A 19,464-nucleotide genomic window follows, 5' to 3' on the forward strand; every position below is an offset into this window, starting at 1 on the left:
GGAGGTTTTCTTCAGGAGATAAGAAATGCTAGAGTCCCATTGCTGCCCAGATTGGACACGTCGTAAGGAAGGAAGGGATAGGGTGCGACCCGGAGTCTTATTTTCATTTCCGTCCCATGATTCGTCCACCTCATTGTGTTAACGCCAGGACAAGCGATGGCTCTGATGTCCAGCGAGATTTGGCAAAAGGGGTCTTCATTGGGCCACTGGAAAGAAAATAGTATTTTAGTTTTAGAGGTAGAGCGCCGGAAACAGGCCCTTCGGCCCACCGGGTCCGTGCCGGCCAGCGATCCCCGCACACACGAACACCATCCTGTACCCACACTAGAGACCAATTTTTTTCCACATTTACCAAGCCAATGAACCCCCAGACCGGGATGTCTTTGGAGTGTGGGAGGAAACCGAAGAGGGAGTGCAGAGACGGTTCACCAGACTGATTCCTGGGATGTCAGGACTGTCTTATGAAGAAAGACTGGATAGACTTGGTTTATACTCTCTAGAATTTAGAAGATTGAGAGGGGATCTTATAGAAAACTTACAAAATTCTTAAGGGGTTGGACAGGCTAGATGCAGGAAGATTGTTCCCGATGTTGGGGAAGTCCAGGACAAGGGGTCACAGCTTAAGGATAAAGGGGAAATCCTTTGAAACCGAGATGAGAAGAACTTTTTTCACACAGAGAGTGGTGAATCTCTGGAACTCTCTGCCACAGAGGGTAGTCGAGGCCAGTTAAACGCAAATTCGATAAATTAATTACAATACTGAGAGTGCAAAGCAAAAAAACCCTCCAAAGTGCTGGTACTTTAGGACTGAGATTAGGCAGGTTAGATGCAGGAAGATTGTTCCTGATGTTGGGGAAGTCCAGGACAAGGGGTCACAGCTTAAGGATAAGGGGGAAATCCTTTAAAACCGAGATGAGAAGAACCTTTTTCACACAGAGAGTGGTGAATCTCTGGAACTCTCTGCCACAGAGGGTAGTTGAGGCCACACAGTTCATTGGCTATATTTAAGAGGGAGTTAGATGTGGCCCTTGTGGCTAAAGGGATCAGGGGGTATGGAGAGAAGGCAGGTACGGGATATTGAGTTGGATGATCAGCCGTGATCATATTGAATGGCGGTGCAGGCTCGAAGGGCCGAATGGCCTCTACTCCTGCACCTAATTTCTATGTTTCTATGTCGGGGTCATCGTGGGGAAACGTGCAAACTCTGCGCCCAGACGGCACCGCCCGTAGTCGGGATGGAACCCGGGTCTCCGGCGCTGCATTCGCGGTTAGGCGGCAACCGTGAGCGCTGCGCCACCGTGATCGTTTAGTTTAGTTTAGTTTGGAGATATGGAGGGGGAACGGGCCTTTCGGCTCGCAGCGAGGCTCCCGACGGGCACCCGAAAAAGGGACCACATCATCACCCCGATCCTGGCAAAACTCTCTCCACTGGCTCCCTGTGCAGTTCCGTATAAACTTCAAGGTCCTCCTCCATGTCTACAAAGCCCTCAATGGGCCCCCACCTACGTTAAAAGTCTTCTCGAGTCACGGCACCAGACGGCGGAGGGCTCTACCCGAGCCGGCTGCCTGCCCCTTTTCCGGGGTTACGTCTGTGCCCGGGTGGGATTAGAAAGGGAATACGCCCTGTCTGTGGGCACCCTGAGGGAGTTCCGGGACCGGAATGTCTATGTTGTCGTCGTCATTTGTGGGCGGAGCACCAAGGCAAATTCCTTGTATGTGAATACTTGTTCATTCACACTGGTTCGATGTTATCCCACCTTCCCTACACAATTGACGTATTAATATTGCGAGCAGTTTTGGGCCCCATATCTGAGGCCCTGACCACGGGGAACAATGGAGGAAGAGTCTGAATTTGGTGCCATCCCACACAGTGGGAAACTTTGATTCTGCTGTGTGGGGATGTTTTATGTTAAATTCTATAGTGTATTGAGTCCTGTTTAATTTTATTGTATGGCTGTATGGGAATTCATTTCACTGTGCCATCTGGCACATGTGACAATTAAATCTATCTTGAATCTTGAATCTTGAATCTTGAGGAAGGATGTTGCCGGCTCTGGACAGAGAGGGCCCAGAGGAGGTTTACAAGAACCATCCCAGGAACGAGTGGGTTAATGAACATACGATGAGCGTTTGTCGGCGCTGGGCCTGCACTCGCTGGAGTTTAGAAGGATGAGAGGGGATCTCATTGAAATGTACGGAATAGTGAAATGTCCTGGATAGAGTGGATGTGGAGAGGATGTTTCCACTAGTGGGAGAGTCTAGAGTCTAGAGTCTAGGACCAGAGGGCACAGCCTCAGAATTAAAGGATGTTCCTTTAGGAAGGAGATGAGACGAGGAGGAATTTCTTTAGCCAGAGGGTGGTGAATCTGTGGGATTCTTTGCCACACAGACGGCTGTGGAGGCCACAAGTCAGTGGATATTTTTAAGGCAGAGATAGATAGATTCTTGATTAGTGCGGGTGTCAGGGGTTATGGGGAGAAGGCAGGAGAATGGGGTTAGGAGGGAGAGACAGATCAGCCGTGATTCAATGGCGGAGTAGACTTGATGGGCCGAATGGCCTAATTCTGCTCCTATCACTTTGGAACTTATGAATTTCATCGTTCTGTTTTGGGTAGATAGGACAGCAAGCCACCCTCGACTTGATGGGCCGAATGGCCTTATTCTGCTCCACGAGCTTATGGGCGAGATTCAAGAAAAATACTTACCGACTTTGGGAGGCGGTTTCTCAGCTTCCTTAGGACAGAGGTTTCTGCAAACAAACAGCATTAGGTGGATTTAAAATATGCGATGTTGTCATCTATCTGGTATGTCGAGGAACCGGCATAGCCTGCACTCATTAACATTCATAATAGACTGACAGGATCCTGAATCCTGTTACATCCAGCCCCTTCCCCACAGCCATCAGGCTATTAAACTCGCAAACAAACAGACTCGGAACCAAAGATCTACGATCTATGCTCTGAACTGTGTTTAAGAAGGGACTGCAGATGCTGGAAAATCGAAGGTAGACAAAAATGCTGGAGAAACTCAGCGGGTGCAGCAGCATCTATGGAGCGAAGGAAATAGGCAACGTTTCGTCCCGAAACGTTGCCTATTTCCTTCGCTCCATAGATGCTGCTGCACCCGCTGAGTTTCTCCAGCGTTTTAGAACCATAGAAAATAGGTGCAGGAGTAGGCCATTCGGCCCTTCGAGCCTGCACCGCCATTCAATATGATCATGGCTGATCATCCAACTCAGTATCCCGTACCTGCCTTCTCTCCATACCCCCTGATCCCCTTAGCCACAAGGGCCACATCTAACTCCCTCTTAAATATAGCCAATGAACTGTGGCCTCGACTACCCTCTGTGGCAGAGAGTTCCAGAGATTCACCACTCTCTGTGTGAAAAAAGTTCTTCTCATCTCGGTTTTAAAGGATTTCCCCCTTATCCTTAAGCTGTGACCCCTTGTCCTGGACTTCCCCAACATCGGGAACAATCTTCCTGCATCTAGCCTGTCCAACCCCTTAAGAATTTTGTACGTTTCTATAAGATCCCCTCTCAATCTCCTAAATTCTAGAGAGTATAAACCAAGTCTATCCAGTCTTTCTTCATTAGACAGTCCTGACATCCCAGGAATCAGTCTGGTGAACCGTCTCTGCACTCCCTCTATGGCAATAATGTCCTTCCTCAGATTTGGAGACCAAAACTGTACGCAATTCTCCAGGTTGTGGTCTCACCAAGACCCTGTACAACTGCAGTCGCCTTGCAGCCTCCTAGCATCCTCCTCACACCTAACACTGCCCCCCAGCTTCGTGTCATCCGCAAACTTGGAGATGTTGCATTCAATTCCCTCGTCCAAATCATTAATACATATCGTAAATAGTTGGGGTCCCAGCACTGAGCCTTGCGGTACCCCACTAGTCACTGCCTGCCATTGTGAAAAGGACCCGTTTACTCCTACTCTTTGCTTCCTGTCTGCCAGCCAGTTCTCTATCCACATCAATACTGAAACCCCCAATACCGTGTGCTTTAAGTTTGTATACTAATCTCTTATGTGGGACCTTCTTGTCGAAAGCCTTCTGAAAGTCCAGTGCAGTTTTTGTCAACCTTATATTTTATCTGTGTCTCCTTTGTCATCACCTTCTCCCAGCTAAGAAGATCTATTCTACATTCCCCCCCCCCCCCGCTCTCCATCCCCTTTGCCCCATTTTCACACCTGACACTTCCTTATCCAAGTATCTCCCCCCCCCCCCCCCCTGCTCTCCATCCCCTTTGCCCCATTTTCACACCTGACACTTCCTTATCCAAGTATCTCCCCTCTCCCCCGACGTCAGTCTCGAGCCGAAACGACGCCCATTCCTGTCCCGCTGAGCTACCCCAGAATTTTGGGCCTACCTTAAAAAGGCTTTTACCAGCCCAAGGCACACTTACTTCAACAAATCAGCAGTGTTATTTGCACCACAGAGCTTCTTGAACTCTTGCAGAAGGGTTTCCGCTTTCTTCTTCTCCTCCTCTAAAGTCTTTTGTTGATCTAAGGTAGCGAGTGAGGTCCCACAGTTCAGGAAACGTGAAGGTAACTTCGCAAGACATTTTTTAAAACCGCGAGTTGGACTTTATTTGCTTCCAGCCCCCCCCCACTGCTTAGCTTATTTCTAACAAGGCAAAATACACTGCGGAAGAAAGGTCTCGACCCGAAACGTCACCCGTAGAAACATAGAAACATAGAAATTAGGTGCAGGAGTAGAGGCCATTCTGCCCTTCGAGTCTGCACCGCCATTCAATATGATCATGGCTGATCATCCAACTCAGTATCCTGTACCTGCCTTCTCTCCATACCCAAAGGGTGGTGGGTGTATGGAACGAGCTGCCGGAGGAAGTAGTTACTTAGCTGGAATTCTCGCTCCCTTCCATCGACCGATGTTAAGTAAAGTTTTGAACTGGTCTACCAAACAGTTTGTGTGGTGTCTGTTTATTAACATAGAAACAGAGAAACATAGAAATTAGGTGCAGGAGTAGGCCATTCGGCCCTTCGAGCCTGCACCGCCATTCAATATGATCATGGCTCATCATCCAACTCAGTATCCCGTACCTGCCTTCTCTCCATACCCCCTGATCCCCTTAGCCACAAGGGCCACATCTAACTCCCTCTTAAATATAGCCAATGAACTGTGTGGCCTCAACTACCCTCTGTGGCAGAGAGTTCCAGAAATTCACCACTCTCTGTGTGAAAAAAGTTCTTCTCATCTCGGTTTTAAAGGATTTCCCCCTTTATCCTTAAGCTGTGACCCCTTGTCCTGGACTTCCCCAACATCGGGAGCAATCTTCCTGCATCCAGCCTGTCCAACCCCTTAAGAATTTTGTAAGTTTCTATAAGATCCCCCCTCAATCTCCTAAATTCTAGAGAGTATAAACCGAGTCTATCCAGTCTTTCTTCATAAGACAGTCCTGACATCCCAGGAATCAGTCTGGTGAACCTTCTCTGCACTCCCTCTATGGCAATAATGTCCTTCCTCAGATTTGGAGACCAAAAACTGTACGCAATACTCCAGGTGTGGTCTCACCAAGACCCTGTACAACTGCAGTAGAACCTCCCTGCTCCTATACTCAAATCCTTTTGCTATGAAAGCTAACATACCATTCGCTTTCTTCACTGCCTGCTGCACCTGCATGCCTACTTTCAATGTTTAAGAGGGAACTGCAGATGCTGGAGAATCGAAGGTTACACAAAAAAGCTGGAGAAACTCAGCGGGTGCAGCAGCATCTATGGAGCGAAGGAAATAGGCAACGTTTAGGGCCGAAACCCTTCTTCAGACTTTCTCTGAAGAAGGGTTTCGGCCCGAAACGTTGCCTATTTCCTTCGCTCCATAGATGCTGCTGCACCCGCTGAGTTTCTCCAGTTTTTTTTGTGTAACCTGCCTACTTTCAATGACTGGTGTACCATGACACCCAGGTCTCTCTGCATCTCCCCTTTTCCTAGTCGGCCACCTAGTCATGGCGGGGTGTGTGGGAAGGATTTGCAGACGCTGGAGACCAAAACTGTACGCAATACTCCAGGTGTGGTCTCACCAAGACCCGTTCCTTCTCTCCAGAGATGCCGCCCGTCCCGCTGAGTTACCCCAGCCTTTTGGGCCTACATTCTCTTCTCATCCTCCGCCTTGATCTGGCTTGGTATAAATAGTCAATTGTCCCCAGTGTGTGTGTGTGTAGGATAGAGTCGCCAACTGTCCTCACTCTCCCAAACAAGGGACAAAAGGTCAAAATATGGGGACCAATTCCCCGACGGCAATCCGTCGACCGACTGGGCCGTGGCTGGGTGAATGATGAGTTGGCCCGGGGCGCTGGACTGCACGTTAAGCCCGGCCGGCGGGGCCAGCTGAGGAGTGTGTGCGTGTGCGTGTGTGTGTGTGTGTGTGTGTGTGTGGGGGGTGTGTGTGTGTGTGTGTGTGTGCGTGTGTGTGTGTGTGTGTGTGTGTGTGCGTGCGTGCGTGCGTGTGTGTGTGTGTGTGTGGGGTGCGTGCGTGCGTGCGCGTGCGTGTGCATGCGTGCGTGCGTGTGTGTGTGTGTGTGTGTGTGTGTGTGTGCGTGCGTGCGTGCGTGGTGTGTGTGTGCGTGCGTGCGTGTGTGTATGGCGGTGTGTGTGTGCGGGCGTGCGTGTGTGTGTGTGTGGGGTGCGTGCGTGCGTGCGTGTGTGTGGTGGTGTGTGTGTGTGTGTGTGTGTGTGTTTGTGTGTGTGGGGGGGTGTGTGTGTGGGCGGTGTGTGTGTGTATATATATGCGTGCGTGCGTGTGTGTGTATGAATATATGCGTGCGTGTGTGTGTGTGTGTGATGCCGTAGTCCGCCCCCCTCCCCCCACCCCACCCACCGGCAAGCGCCCGTTGATGGTACGGGACCCAACGTGTCCCCTTGGTCTATTACATTTCTAATACAGCTTTGCCTCTTACCTTCCTTTGCCTTTAGATCATTATTCTTTTTTTCAGCGTCTGCACTTAATTTGTTCTGGAAATAAAAATAGACAATAAAGTTTTTGAGAGGCAACACTGTACAAATAGCACGGCACGATCTAGAGTGGTTGGTGCAATCCAAGCCAGTGCAGGTGAGTTTGGTTCAGCAGTACAAGTGGCAGAAGTCTGTGGAATTCTCTGCCTCAGAGGCCGGTTCTCTGGATGCTTTCAAGAGGAAGGACATTATTGCCATAGAGGGAGTGCAGAGACGGTTCACCAGACTGATTCCTGGGATGTCAGGACTGTCTTATGAAGAAAAGACTGGATAGACTTGGTTTATACTCTCTAGAATTTAGGAGATTGAGAGGGGATCTTATAGAAACTTACAAAATTCTTAAGGGGTTGGACAGGCTAGATGCAGGAAGAAGATAGTTCCCGATGTTAGGGAAGTCCAGGACAAGGGGTCACAGCTTAAGGATAAGGGGGAAATCCTTTAAAACCGAGATGAGAAGAACTTTTTTCACACAGAGAGTGGTGAATCTCTGGAACTCTCTGCCACAGAGGGTAGTCGAGGCCAGTTCATTGGCTATATTTAAGAGGGAGTTAGATGTGGCCCTTGTGGCTAAGGGGATCAGAGGGTATTGAGAGAAGGCAGGTACGGGATACTGAGTTGGATGATCAGCCATGATCATATTAAATGGCGAATGGTGCAGGCTCGAAGGGCCGAATGGCCTCTACTCCTGCACCTAATTTCTATGTTTCTATGTTTCTAAGAGAGAGCTAGATAGGGCAGTTAAAGATAGCGGAGTCAGGGGATATGGGGAGAAGGCAGGAACGGGGTACTGATTGGGAATGATCAAGTCAAGTCACATTTATTTATATAGCACATTTAAAAAACAACTCTCGTTGGCCAAAGTACTTTACATTTGTTATAAGAATAGTATAAACAAACAGACTACATACATATAGAAACATAGAAAAGAGTGGCAGGAGTAGGCCATTTGGCCCTTCGAGCCTGCACCGCCATTCAATATGATCATGGCTGATCATCCAACTCAGTATCCCGTACCTGCCTTCTCTCCATACCCCCTGATCCCCTTAGCCACAAGGGCCACATCTAACTCCCTCTTAAATATAGCCAATGAACTGTGGCCTCGACTACCCTCTGCGGCAGAGAGTTCCAGAGATTCACCACTCTCTGTGTGAAAAAAGTTCCTCTCATCTCGGTTTTAAAGGATTTCCCCCTTATCCTTAAGCTGTGACCCCTTGTCCTGGACTTCCCCAACATCGGGAGCAATCTTCCTGCATCTAGCCTGTCCAACCCCTTAAGAATTTTGTAAGTTTCTATAAGATCCCCTCTCAGTCTCCTAAATTCTAGAGAGTATAAACCCAGTCTGTCCAGTCTTTCTTCATAAGACAGTCCTGACATCCCAGGAATCAGTCTGGTGAACCTTCTCTGCACTCCCTCTATGGCAATAATGTCCTTCCTCAGATTTGGAGACCAAAACTGTACGCAATACTCCAGGTGTGGTCTCACCAAGACCCTGTACAACTGCAGTAGAACCTCCCTGCTCCTATACTCAAAACCACCGCCATGATCACATTGAATGGCGGTGCTGGCTCGAAGGGCCGAAAGGCCTGCTCCTGCACCTATTGTCTATTGTACAACGTGGGAACAGGCCCTTCGGCTAGAGTAGCCAACTTTCTAACTCCTAAATAAGGGACAAAAGGTTAAAATAAGGGTCCGACCCGACAGTCCCCTCGACCCGAGTAGTAGCGGTCAAATACGGGACAAGGGCGGTCCCGTACGGGACAAACTAATTTAGCCCAATATACGGGATGTCCCGGCTAATACGGAACAGTTGGCAACACTAGATCACCCCTACACTAGTTCCATCCTACACAGAAGCCAGCTAACCCTACAAGCCCGCACTCCTTTAGAACGTGGGAGGAAACCGGAGCACCCGGAGTAAACCCACGCGCGTCGCGGGGAGAACGATCAAACTCCGTACAGACAGCACCCGTAGCCGGTTTGAAGATTACGTATATCGCAAAGAGCAGGTGCTTTTTCCCCACACCAATTTTCAAAGTAAGTTTGATTAGAAACCCTTAAAGGAATTATGTATATTGCCTCTGGCATAAGTTGCCTCATAGCATTAAAGGGCGTTCCTTTATGACGAAGACGAGGAGGAATTTCTTTAGTCAGAGGGTGGTGGATCTGTGGAATTCTTAGCCACACAGACGGATGTGGAGGCCACAAGTCAGTGCATGTTTTTAAGGCAGAGATAAATAGATTCTTGATTAGTGCGGGTGTCAGGGGTTATGGGGAGAAGGCAGGACAATGGGTTTCGGGCCGAAATGCAAGGTAGACAAAAATGCTGGAGAAACTCAGCGGGTGCAGCAGCATCTATGGAGCGAAGGAAATAGGCAACGTTTCGTCCCGAAACGTTGCCTATTTCCTTAGCTCCACAGATGCTGCTGCACCCGCTGAGTTTCTCCAACATTTTTGTGTACCCAGGAGAATGGGGTTGGGAGGGAGAGGTAGATCAGCCATGATTGAATGGCGGAGTAAACTCGACGGGCCGAATGGCCTCATTCTGCTCCGATCACTTCTGAGCTTATGGCTTGACAGATGGGTCAGGGAGAGGATGTTAACGGACGTGAGGAGAGGGAAAATAGTTGGCTTGAAAATAAATGAGAGATTGCTCTGAGAATTGAAATGGAGTCAATGTTATGCTACATCAATGTTATGGGGATATGGGGAGAAGGCAGGAACGGGGTATTGATTGGGGATGATCAGCCATGATCATATTGAATGGCGGTGCTGGCTCGAAGGGCCGAATGGCCTCTACTCCTGCACCTATTTTCAATGTTTCTATGTTATGCTAGATGTAAAGATGCACGGTGGCGCAGCGGTAGAGTTACTGCCTAAAGGGGCTGTCCCACTGTGCGAGTTCACCCAAGAGTTCTCCCGAGTTAAAAAAAAAAGTCGAACTCGTGGTAAATGTGGATAAATGTGAGGTTATCCATTTTGGTGGCAAAAACAGGAAAGCAGACTATTATCTAAATGGTGGCCGACTAGGAAAAGGGGAGATGCAGCGAGACCTGGGTGTCATGGTACACCAGTCATTGAAAGTAGGCATGCAGGTGCAGCAGGCAGTAAAGAAAGCGAATGGTATGTTAGCTTTCATAGCAAAAGGATTTGAGTATAGGAGCAGGGAGGTTCTACTGCAGTTGTACAGGGTCTTGGTGAGACCACACCTGGAGTATTGCGTACAGTTTTGGTCTCCAAATCTGAGGAAGGACATTATTGCCATAGAGGGAGTGCAGAGAAGGTTCACCAGACTGATTCCTGGGATGTCAGGACTGTCTTATGAAGAAAGACTGGATAGACTTGGTTTATACTCTCTAGAATTTAGGAGATTGAGAGGGGATCTTATAGAAACTTACAAAATTCTTAAGGGGTTGGACAGGCTAGATGCAGGAAGATTGCTCCCGATGTTGGGGAAGTCCAGGACAAGGGGTCACAGCTTAAGGATAAGGGGGAAATCCTTTAAAAACCGAGATGAGAAGAACTTTTTTCACACAGAGAGTGGTGAATCTCTGGAACTCTCTGCCACAGAGGGTAGTCGAGGCCAGTTCATTGGCTATATTTAAGAGGGAGTTAGATGTGGCCCTTGTGGCTAAGGGGATCAGGGGGTATGGAGAGAAGGCAGGTATGGGATACTGAGTTGGGTGATCAGCCATGATCATATTGAATGGCGGTGCAGGCTCGAAGGGCCGAATGGCCTACTCCTGCACCTAATTTCTATGTTTCTATGTTTCTATGTAAGCACGTAGAATGTACGTAGCGGGTACGTCGGAGCTCGGAGACGTCTCTTAGCGGCTCGTAACGCTAACGGCAGGTACTCGGGAAACGCGGTAAGCTCGGGAAGATTTTTCAACATGTTGGACAATGTCCACGAGAGCCCCGAGTACCCATTACCGTAATTCTCCGAGTTCGAATCGGGGGGGAAACTCGGGAGAAACTCTTGAATTAGCTTGTACAGTGGGACAGCCCCTTTACAGCGCTCGTGGGTGTGTGTAGGGATAATGTTAATGTGAGGGGATCGCTGGTCGGTGCGGACCCGGTGGGCCGAAGGGCCTGTTTCTGCGCTGAATCTCTAAACTGAACGAAACAATAGACAATAGACAATGGGTGCAGGAGTAGAGGCCATTCGGCCCTTCGACCCAGCACCGCCATTCAATGTGATCACGGCTGATCATCCCCAATCAGTACCCCGTTCCTGCTTTCTCCCCATATCCCCTGACTCCGCTATTTTTAAGAGCACCATCTAGCTCTCTCTTGAAAGAATTCTCTCCAGAGAACCGGCCTCCACCGCCCTCTGAGTCAGAGAATTCCACAGACTCACCACTCTCTGTGAGAAAAAGTGTTTCCTCGTCTCCGTTCTAAATGGCCGACCCCTTATTCTTAAACTGTGTGTGTGTGTGTGTGGCCCCTGGTTCTGGACTCCCCCAACATCGGGAACCTGTTTCCTGCCTCTAGCGTGTCCAAACCCTTAACGATCTTTGTCCTTCAAGCCCTTAAAAAAACTTTTTTTTTAAAAGAGTCATGTTATTGAAAGAGCCTGGTTTATGTAGTTGAGGCCACAGTTCATTGGCTATATTTAAGAGGGAGTTAGATGTGGCCCTTGTGGCTAAAGGGATCAGGGGGTATGGAGAGAAGGCAGGTACAGGATACTGAGTTGGATGATCAGCCATGATCATATTGAATGGCGGTGCAGGCTCGAAGGGCCTCTACTCCTGGACCTTGTGGCTAAAGGGATCAGGGGGTATGGAGAGAAGGCAGGTACAGGATACTGAGTTGGATTTACACATTTGTACTCCCTGGCTTTTGACCATGCCTGAGGCTTTGCTTCTGTTTGTGGTGTTTTTGATGTTTCTTTATTTTACATGTCTTTTGCTACTATTTATTTTGATTGTTATTTTTGGTGTGTATTAACTTTTTTGTCAATGATTAGTGATGTACAGCACTTTGTTGCAGCTATGTTTGTTTTTAAAGTGCTCTATAAATAAAATTATTATTATTATTATTATTGGATGATCAGCCATGATCATATTGAATGGCGATGCAGGCTCGAAGGGCCGAATGGCCTACTCCTGCACCTATTTTCTATGTTTCTATGTCTATGTTGCTATGGAGCCAATGTTTATAGGTCAGAGAACAGAGAACAGCACATCAGACGAACAGGTCATTTGAACCAACACGATGCCAAGATCAACAAATCTCCTCTGCCTGCACGTAAGGTTGACAACTCTCTCACTCAAAAATACAGGACAAAGGGGAATTGTATTTGGATCTGGACGAGGGAATTGAAGGCAATATCTCCAAGTTTGCGGATGACACTAAGCTGGGGGGCAGTGTTAGCTGTGAGGAGGATGCTAGGAGACTGCAAGGTGACTTGGATAGGCTGGGTGAGTGGGCAAATGTTTGGCAGATGCAGTATAATGTGGATAAATGTGAGGTTATCCATTTTGGTGGCAAAAACAGGAAAGCAGACTATTATCTAAATGGTGGCCGATTGGGAAAGGGGGAGATGCAGCGAGACCTGGGTGTCATGGTACACCAGTCATTGAAGGTAGGCATGCAGGTGCAGCAGGCAGTAAAGAAAGCGAATGGTATGTTAGCTTTCATTGCAAAAGGATTTGAGTATAGGAGCAGGGAGGTTCTACTGCAGTTGTACAGGGTCTTGGTGAGACCACACCTGGAGTATTGCGTACAGTTTTGGTCTCCAAATCTGAGGAAGGACATTATTGCCATAGAGGGAGTGCAGAGAAGGTTCACCAGACTGATTCCTGGGATGTCAGGACTGTCTTATGAAGAAAGACTGGATAGACTTGGTTTATACTCTCTAGAATTTAGAAGATTGAGAGGGGATCTTATAGAAACTTACAAAATTCTTAAGCGGTTGGACAGGCTAGATGCAGGAAGATTGTTCCCGATGTTGGGGAAGTCCAGGACAAGGGGTCACAGCTTAAGGATAAGGGGGAAATCCTTTAAAACCGAGATGAGAAGAACTTTTTTCACACAGAGAGTGGTGGATCTCTGGAACTCTCTGCCACAGAGGGTAGTTGAGGCCACAGTTCATTGGCTATATTTAAGAGGGAGTTAGATGTGGCCCTTGTGGCTAAGGGGATCAGGGGGCATGGAGAGAAGGCAGGGATGGGATACTGAGTTGGATGATCAGCCATGATCATATTGAATGGCGGTGCTGGTGCAGGCTCGAAGGGCTGAATGGCCTCTACTCCTGCACCTATTGTCTATGTTTCTATGTTTCTAAAAGGTCACAATATGGGACACATTCACCTACGGCAATTCGTCGACCGACTCGGCCGTGGCTGGGCGAATGATGAGTTGGGCCGGGTGCTGGACTGCACACAAAGTCCAGCCGGCGGGCCAGCTGAGGCGCACAGTCCGGCGCCCCGTCCAACTCACGAACCGATGATCGGCCGTGAGAAGGATGGGGTGGTGGTGGTGTCGGACTGACAGCTGGCCGGGCTGCCGACTGACCGACAGGGCCACTGGCGAGGTGCTGCTGCTGCACTCCACGGGCTGCACTACGTCGGGACGGGTGAGGTGGTGTCCGACCCAACAGTTCCCTCGACCCGAGTAGCAGCGGTCAAATACAGGACAAGGGGTGGTCCCGTACGGGACAAACCGATTTAGCCCCCATACAAGGGATGTCCCGGCTAATACGGGACAATTAACAACACTAGATCACCCCTATACTAGTTCCATCCTACACAGAAGCCAGCGAACCCTACAAGCCCGCACTCCTTTAGAACGTGGGAGGAAACCGGAGCACCCGGAGAAAACCCACGCGCGTCGCGGGGAGAACGGGCAAACTCCGTGCAGACAGCACCCGTGGCCGGTTTGAAGATTACGTATATCGCAAAGAGCAGGTGCTTTTTCCGCACAGCGGTCAAATACGGGACAAGGGCGGTCCCGTACGGGACAAACCAACTTAGCCCAATATACGGGATGTCCCGGCTGATACGGGACAGTTGGCGACCCCTCGCGCTTGCATGGATTCAACTCTCTGCTATTTCTCAGCCCATGTCTGCAACGTCCTGCCGTAATATCTGATTTGAACCACCGCCTTCAGGACAGAGCCAAGGTGCGCCATTTTGGCGAGCGCCCGTAACTAGGGGCCAATCTGGGTGGCATCCTCGAAGCGGCAGGATCGATGTGAACACGTCATTTGATGCCTGCCATTCGGGGCGCGATAGGGGTGGGATCCATGTGTACACGTGGTAGATGTGGCCCGCCATCCGCTCACAGACATGCGTCCCGGCCTCTGGGCCGAACCAAAGACCCTACAGCGGAGCAAGATAGTCCACTCGACGAAAAAGGCGTAGTACGGTCGTGGGGTAATTTTCGGCCCCATTTCCGTAACCGGCTTCCGTCTCCGCACCAAAGATCCCGTCGATCTCCGCAAAGATACTAGTGCGGAGACGGAAGCCGCTTACGGAAACATCCTGGTAAAAATAAAAGTTATTTGGTAAAAATCTTCTCCTCATTTTCAGAATTATAATTTATTAACACAAACTGTTCCCCCACAACGTTGATTACACTGCGGGTCGGAGGGGGTCGGGTTACTAAAATGGCCGACGTTCCGCTCCGTTGCGTACTACACGTCAGCCCATTGCATTTAGCAGGAGTGGTCTATCTTGCTGCGCTATAGGGTTTTTGGGCAGGACAAGGTTACAGGCAGTTCCTTCCTACACAGGGTTTTACACAGAGATTGGTGAATCTGTGGAACTCTCTGCCACAGAAGGTAGTTGAGGCCACACAGTTCATTTGGCTATATTTAAGAGGGAGTTAGATGTGGCTAAAGGGATCAGGGGGTATGGAGAGAAGGCAGGGATGGGATACGGAGTTGGATGATCATATCGATTGGCGGTGCAGGCTCGAAGGGCCGAATGGCCAACTCCTGCACCTATTTTCTATGTTTTACACATTTCGAGGCACTGAACTGGTTAAAAAAAACCTCCTTTCAGCCTGAGTGGCTGCTTCGCCTGCTATTGCTGCTGGAACATACTGTACCATAAGTGCAAAGGACAAACAGAGTGGCTTGGGATGATAAATTACACAATCTACCTGGGATGCATGCCAGAGGGTTCAACAACCAAAGTACGTTGCTGATAACTGGTTTGGCACAAACAGGTTTAGTGACAAGCTAGAATCAAAATGGAGTCGTGTTATAGAGACAGGCCAAGAGGAAGCAGGCCCTTCAGCCCAGCCTGACCTGCAAGCCCATCTACACTAGTCCCACCTGCCTGCGTTTGGCCCATATCCTCTCTAAACTTATCCTATCCATGCACACGTCCAAATATTTTTTAAACTTTGGGGAAATAAAAAGAATGGATCGACTGGGCTTACATTCACTGGAATTTATAGACAATAGATAATAGACAATAGGTGCAGGTGTTGGCCTCTACTCCTGCACCCATTTTCTATGTTTCTATGTGATATTACCTGTCCCAGCTATCTCCTCTGGCAGCTCGTTCCAGATGCCCACCACCCTTAGGGTAAAAAAAAGCCCCTCACATTCCCCCCTCAGTGTTGCAGCGCTAGAGTTGCTGCTTTACAGCGCTAGAGACCCGGGTTCGATCCCGACTGCGGGTGCTGCCCGTACGGAGTTTGCACGTTCTCTCCCCGTGACTGCGTGGGCTTTCTCCGGGATGTCCGGGTTTCCTCCCGCACTCCAAAGACGTGCAGGTTTGTGGCTTAACTGGCTTGGCTTCACTGTAACACTGTCCCTAGTGTCAACAAAATAGAGAGAGTACAGAGGAGATTTACTAGAATGTTGCCTGGGTTTCAACAACTAAGTTACAGAGAGAGGTTGAATAAGTTAGGTCTTTATTCTCTGGAGCGCAGAAGGTTGAGGGGGGACTTGATAGAGGTCTTTAAAATGAAGCATTTTGTGTCGATCTTCAAACAATTGAGACAACCACACTGAACAGGTGATGGATAAAGGGAAGGACATTCGGTGGAAGATATAACATTGAAGTCCAATAAAGACCGATTAAAGCTGTAATGTAGTTGGGGTGGGCACGGGTAGAGTTGCTGCCTCACAGCGCCAGAGACCCAGGTTCGATCCTGACTATGGGTGCTGTCTGTACGGAGTTTGCATCAATCTCCCTGCATCTAGCCTGTCCATCTAGCCTGTCCAGCCTGTTACAGAGATAGGTTGAATAAGTTAGGTCTTTATTCTCTGGAGCGCAGAAGGTTAAGGGGGAACTTGATAGAGGTCTTTAAAATGATGAGAGGGATAGACAGAGTTGATGTGGACAAGCTTTTCCCTTTGAGAATAGGGAGGATTCAAACAAGAGGACATGACTTCAGAATTAAGGGACAGAAGTTTAGGGGTAATATGAGGGGGAACTTCTTTACTCAGAGAGTGGTAGCGGTGTGGAATGAGCTTCCAGTGGAAGTGGTGGAGGCAGGTTCATTGGTATCATTTAAAAATAAATTGGATAGGCATATGGATGAGAAGGGAAAGGAGGGTTATGGTATGAGTGCAGGCAGGTGGGACTAAGGGGAAAAAAAATCTGTTCGGCACGGACTTGTAGCGCCGAGATGGCCTGTTTCCGTGCTGTAATTGTTATATGGTTATATGGTTAGTGTGTGTAGGGTGGTGTTAGTGTGTGGGGATCGCTGGTTTGGCACGGACTCGGTGGGCCGAAGTGGAGTGTGGAAGGTAGCGGAAGATCTCGGAGGAAACCCATGGGGAGAATGTACAAACTCCGAGCAGACAAGCGCCCGTAGTCGGGATCGAACCCGGGTCCTAGTCACCAAAGATCCTACAGCGAGCAAGATAGTCCACTGGAGGAAAAAGACGTAGTACGGTCTTGGGTCATTTTCGGCCCCATTTCCGTAACCGGCTTCCGTCTCTGCACCAAAGATCCCGTAGCGGAGCAAAGATACTAGTGCGGAGACGGAAGCCGGTTACGGAAACATCCTGGTTAAAAATAAATGTTATTCGGGGAAAAATCTTTTTTCTTTTTTCTTTTGTTCTGCTTGTTTTTTCTTTCCCCCCCCCCCCCCCTCCCCATCTAGAATTTTAATTTATTAACACATACTGTTCCCCCGCAACGTTGATTACACTGCGAGTCGGGTCGGGTTACTAAAATGGATGAAAAAAAGGCCCATTGCATACTACATCTAGTCTGAAATAAAGTTCATTATTGGATCAGAAGAAATATAATTGTGTGTGTTATATGATTATATACATTTATATAATTTTCATGTATGTGTGTTTATAAACAGTTTATTCTTTAACAAGAATTAACAGAATTATGAATCTAACCCTATATCACACACAAAAAGTTCCCCCGCAATGTCAATTACCCTGTGAGTCGAGTCGGGTCAGTTCCGGTTACTACAAAATCAACTCAAACACTGTTTGTGAGCCATTTTAAAAAGAAATGATTTAAAAAACATTAAAAAAGACAATTACCAGAGTCAAATTTTATTCTTGACAAGAAGTTTGAACTGACAGATTTATGAATCTAACCCACACAAACTTTTGCCCCGCAACATTGATTACACTGCAGGTCGGGTCGGGTCAGGTAGGCTCAGGTTACTAAAATGGGTGGGGAAAAATGCCCAGTATCCCCTCCATAGCGTAGTACACATCAGCCCATTGCATTTAGCAGGAGGAGCCTATCTTGCTCTGCTATAGGATCTTTGCTCTCATCCTTCTAAACTCTTATTGCGTACAGTTTTGGTCTCCAAATCTGAGGAAGGACATTATTGCCATAGAGGGAGTGCAGGGTGTACAGTGCAACAGTGTCAACACAGTTGATCTCAAAGGGAAATTTAATTCCCTCATGAGAGACTCTTATATTCCCCAAACCTCTTTCAGTTTCTTGTTTTTCAGGTTCTTCTATCTCACACCTTAAAAACCCAGTGGTATGAATACTAATTTCTCTAACTTCAAGTAACCCTCTCTCTCTGTCCCTCCCCTGCCCGTACCAGCATCAAAGCTGTCTGAAGCAAAGGTCCTACAGCGGAGCAAGATAGACCACTCCTGCTAGATGCAATGGGCTGACGTGTAGTACGCAACGGGGTGGAACGTGGGCCTTTTTTTCATCCATTTCAGTAACCCGACCCGACCCGACCCGACCCGCAGTGTGATCAACGTTGCAGGGGAACAGTTTGTGTTAATAAATTATAATTCTGAAAATGAGAAGATTTTTACCAAAGAACTTTTATTTTTACCAGGATGTTTCCGCCACCGGCTTCCGTCTCCGCACTCGTATCTTTGCGGAGATCGACGGGATCTTTGGTGCGGAGACGGAAGCCGGTTACGGAAATGGGGCCGAAAATTACCCCACGACCGTACTACGTCTTTTTCGTCGAGTGGACTATCTTGCTCGCTATAGGGTACGGGATACTGAGTTGGATGATCAGCCATGATCATATTGAATGGCGAATGGTGCAGGCTCGAAGGGGCGAATGGCCTACTCCTGCACCTAGTTTCTATGTTTCTATAGGTGCAGGAGTAGGCCATTCGGCCCTTCGAGCCTGCACCGTCATTCGATATGATCATCCAACTCAGTATCCCATCCCTGCCTTCTCTCCATACCCCCTGATCCCTTTAGCCACAAGGGCCACATCTAACTCCCTCTTAAATATAGCCAATGAACTGTGTGGCCTCAACTACCTTCTGTGGCAGAGAGTTCCACAGATTCACCACTCTGTGTGTAAATACTACGCGCAGACAAGCTCCCGTAGTCGGGATCGAACCCGGGTCTCCGGCGCCGTGAGGCAGCAACTCTACCCGTTACGCCATTGAACCACTCGTCTTACAGATGGAGAGAACGACTGGTAGAAATAAATGATTTTTTCTTCCTGCTCATTGAATAGCTGATAGTTTGAACTGGCTGCTTGGCAAGGAGGGCCAAGGACACAAACACAAAACAATTATTCACCGCCTGGCTGATCACCAAATGATTTATAACCCACAGGGAAATAGGATGCAGATTTATGCAAGCAGCACATTCTAAAGGGCCTGTCCCACTTTCACGAATTCCCCCGAGTGTTCAAACTCGCAGAATGTTCGTAACGAGTCCGTAGGGATGTCGTAGAGCGGCTCGTTCTGCCAGCCGTAGGTTCTCGTGGCATCGGGACGTTTTTTCCAGCCCAATAATAAAATGTCCACCAGTAAAAAAAATGGTCGGGATGAAAGAAATTGCTACTTTTTACTCGTAAGGAGGGCATCGAAATAGTCGTGGGAATTCGTAGATGCACTCGTTGGAGTTTGCAAACATTGTCGTGGAAGTTCGTAGATTACTACGATATTTTTTAGGTCCTTTAAAGTCAGCAGAGGTTTTGAATTAAGTTGTGAAACTTAACACAAAGGACAGGCCCTTTAGCTTGTTGCAACATGGGCTAGATACCTCCTACATAGTCAATAGTTCTACATTGCTCTCACTAGACTGCCAGTACCTTATTCCCGACGCGGCTCTCCCTT

General features: G+C 48.4%; 1 protein-coding gene across 3 annotated transcripts in view; it reads right to left on the reverse strand.

The window, feature by feature from the left end:
• Nucleotides 1-19,464, reverse strand: part of LOC129716192 (protein GOLM2-like) — a 55,687-nt gene continuing 36,223 nt past the window's right edge. For all 3 annotated transcript variants that reach the window (XM_055666062.1, XM_055666064.1, XM_055666061.1), the window contains exons 3-6: nucleotides 6,923-6,977; nucleotides 4,412-4,511; nucleotides 2,706-2,749; nucleotides 1-206 (exon numbers count right to left, since the gene is read on the reverse strand). In XM_055666062.1, the coding sequence (XP_055522037.1) occupies nucleotides 196-206; nucleotides 2,706-2,749; nucleotides 4,412-4,511; nucleotides 6,923-6,977 (210 nt within the window). In that variant the 3' untranslated portion in view covers nucleotides 1-195. The remainder of the gene's footprint in view (nucleotides 207-2,705; nucleotides 2,750-4,411; nucleotides 4,512-6,922; nucleotides 6,978-19,464) is intronic.

This window comes from Leucoraja erinacea, unplaced genomic scaffold, assembly GCF_028641065.1.
Source record: "Leucoraja erinacea ecotype New England unplaced genomic scaffold, Leri_hhj_1 Leri_183S, whole genome shotgun sequence".
Classification (NCBI taxonomy): Eukaryota; Metazoa; Chordata; class Chondrichthyes; order Rajiformes; family Rajidae; genus Leucoraja; species Leucoraja erinaceus.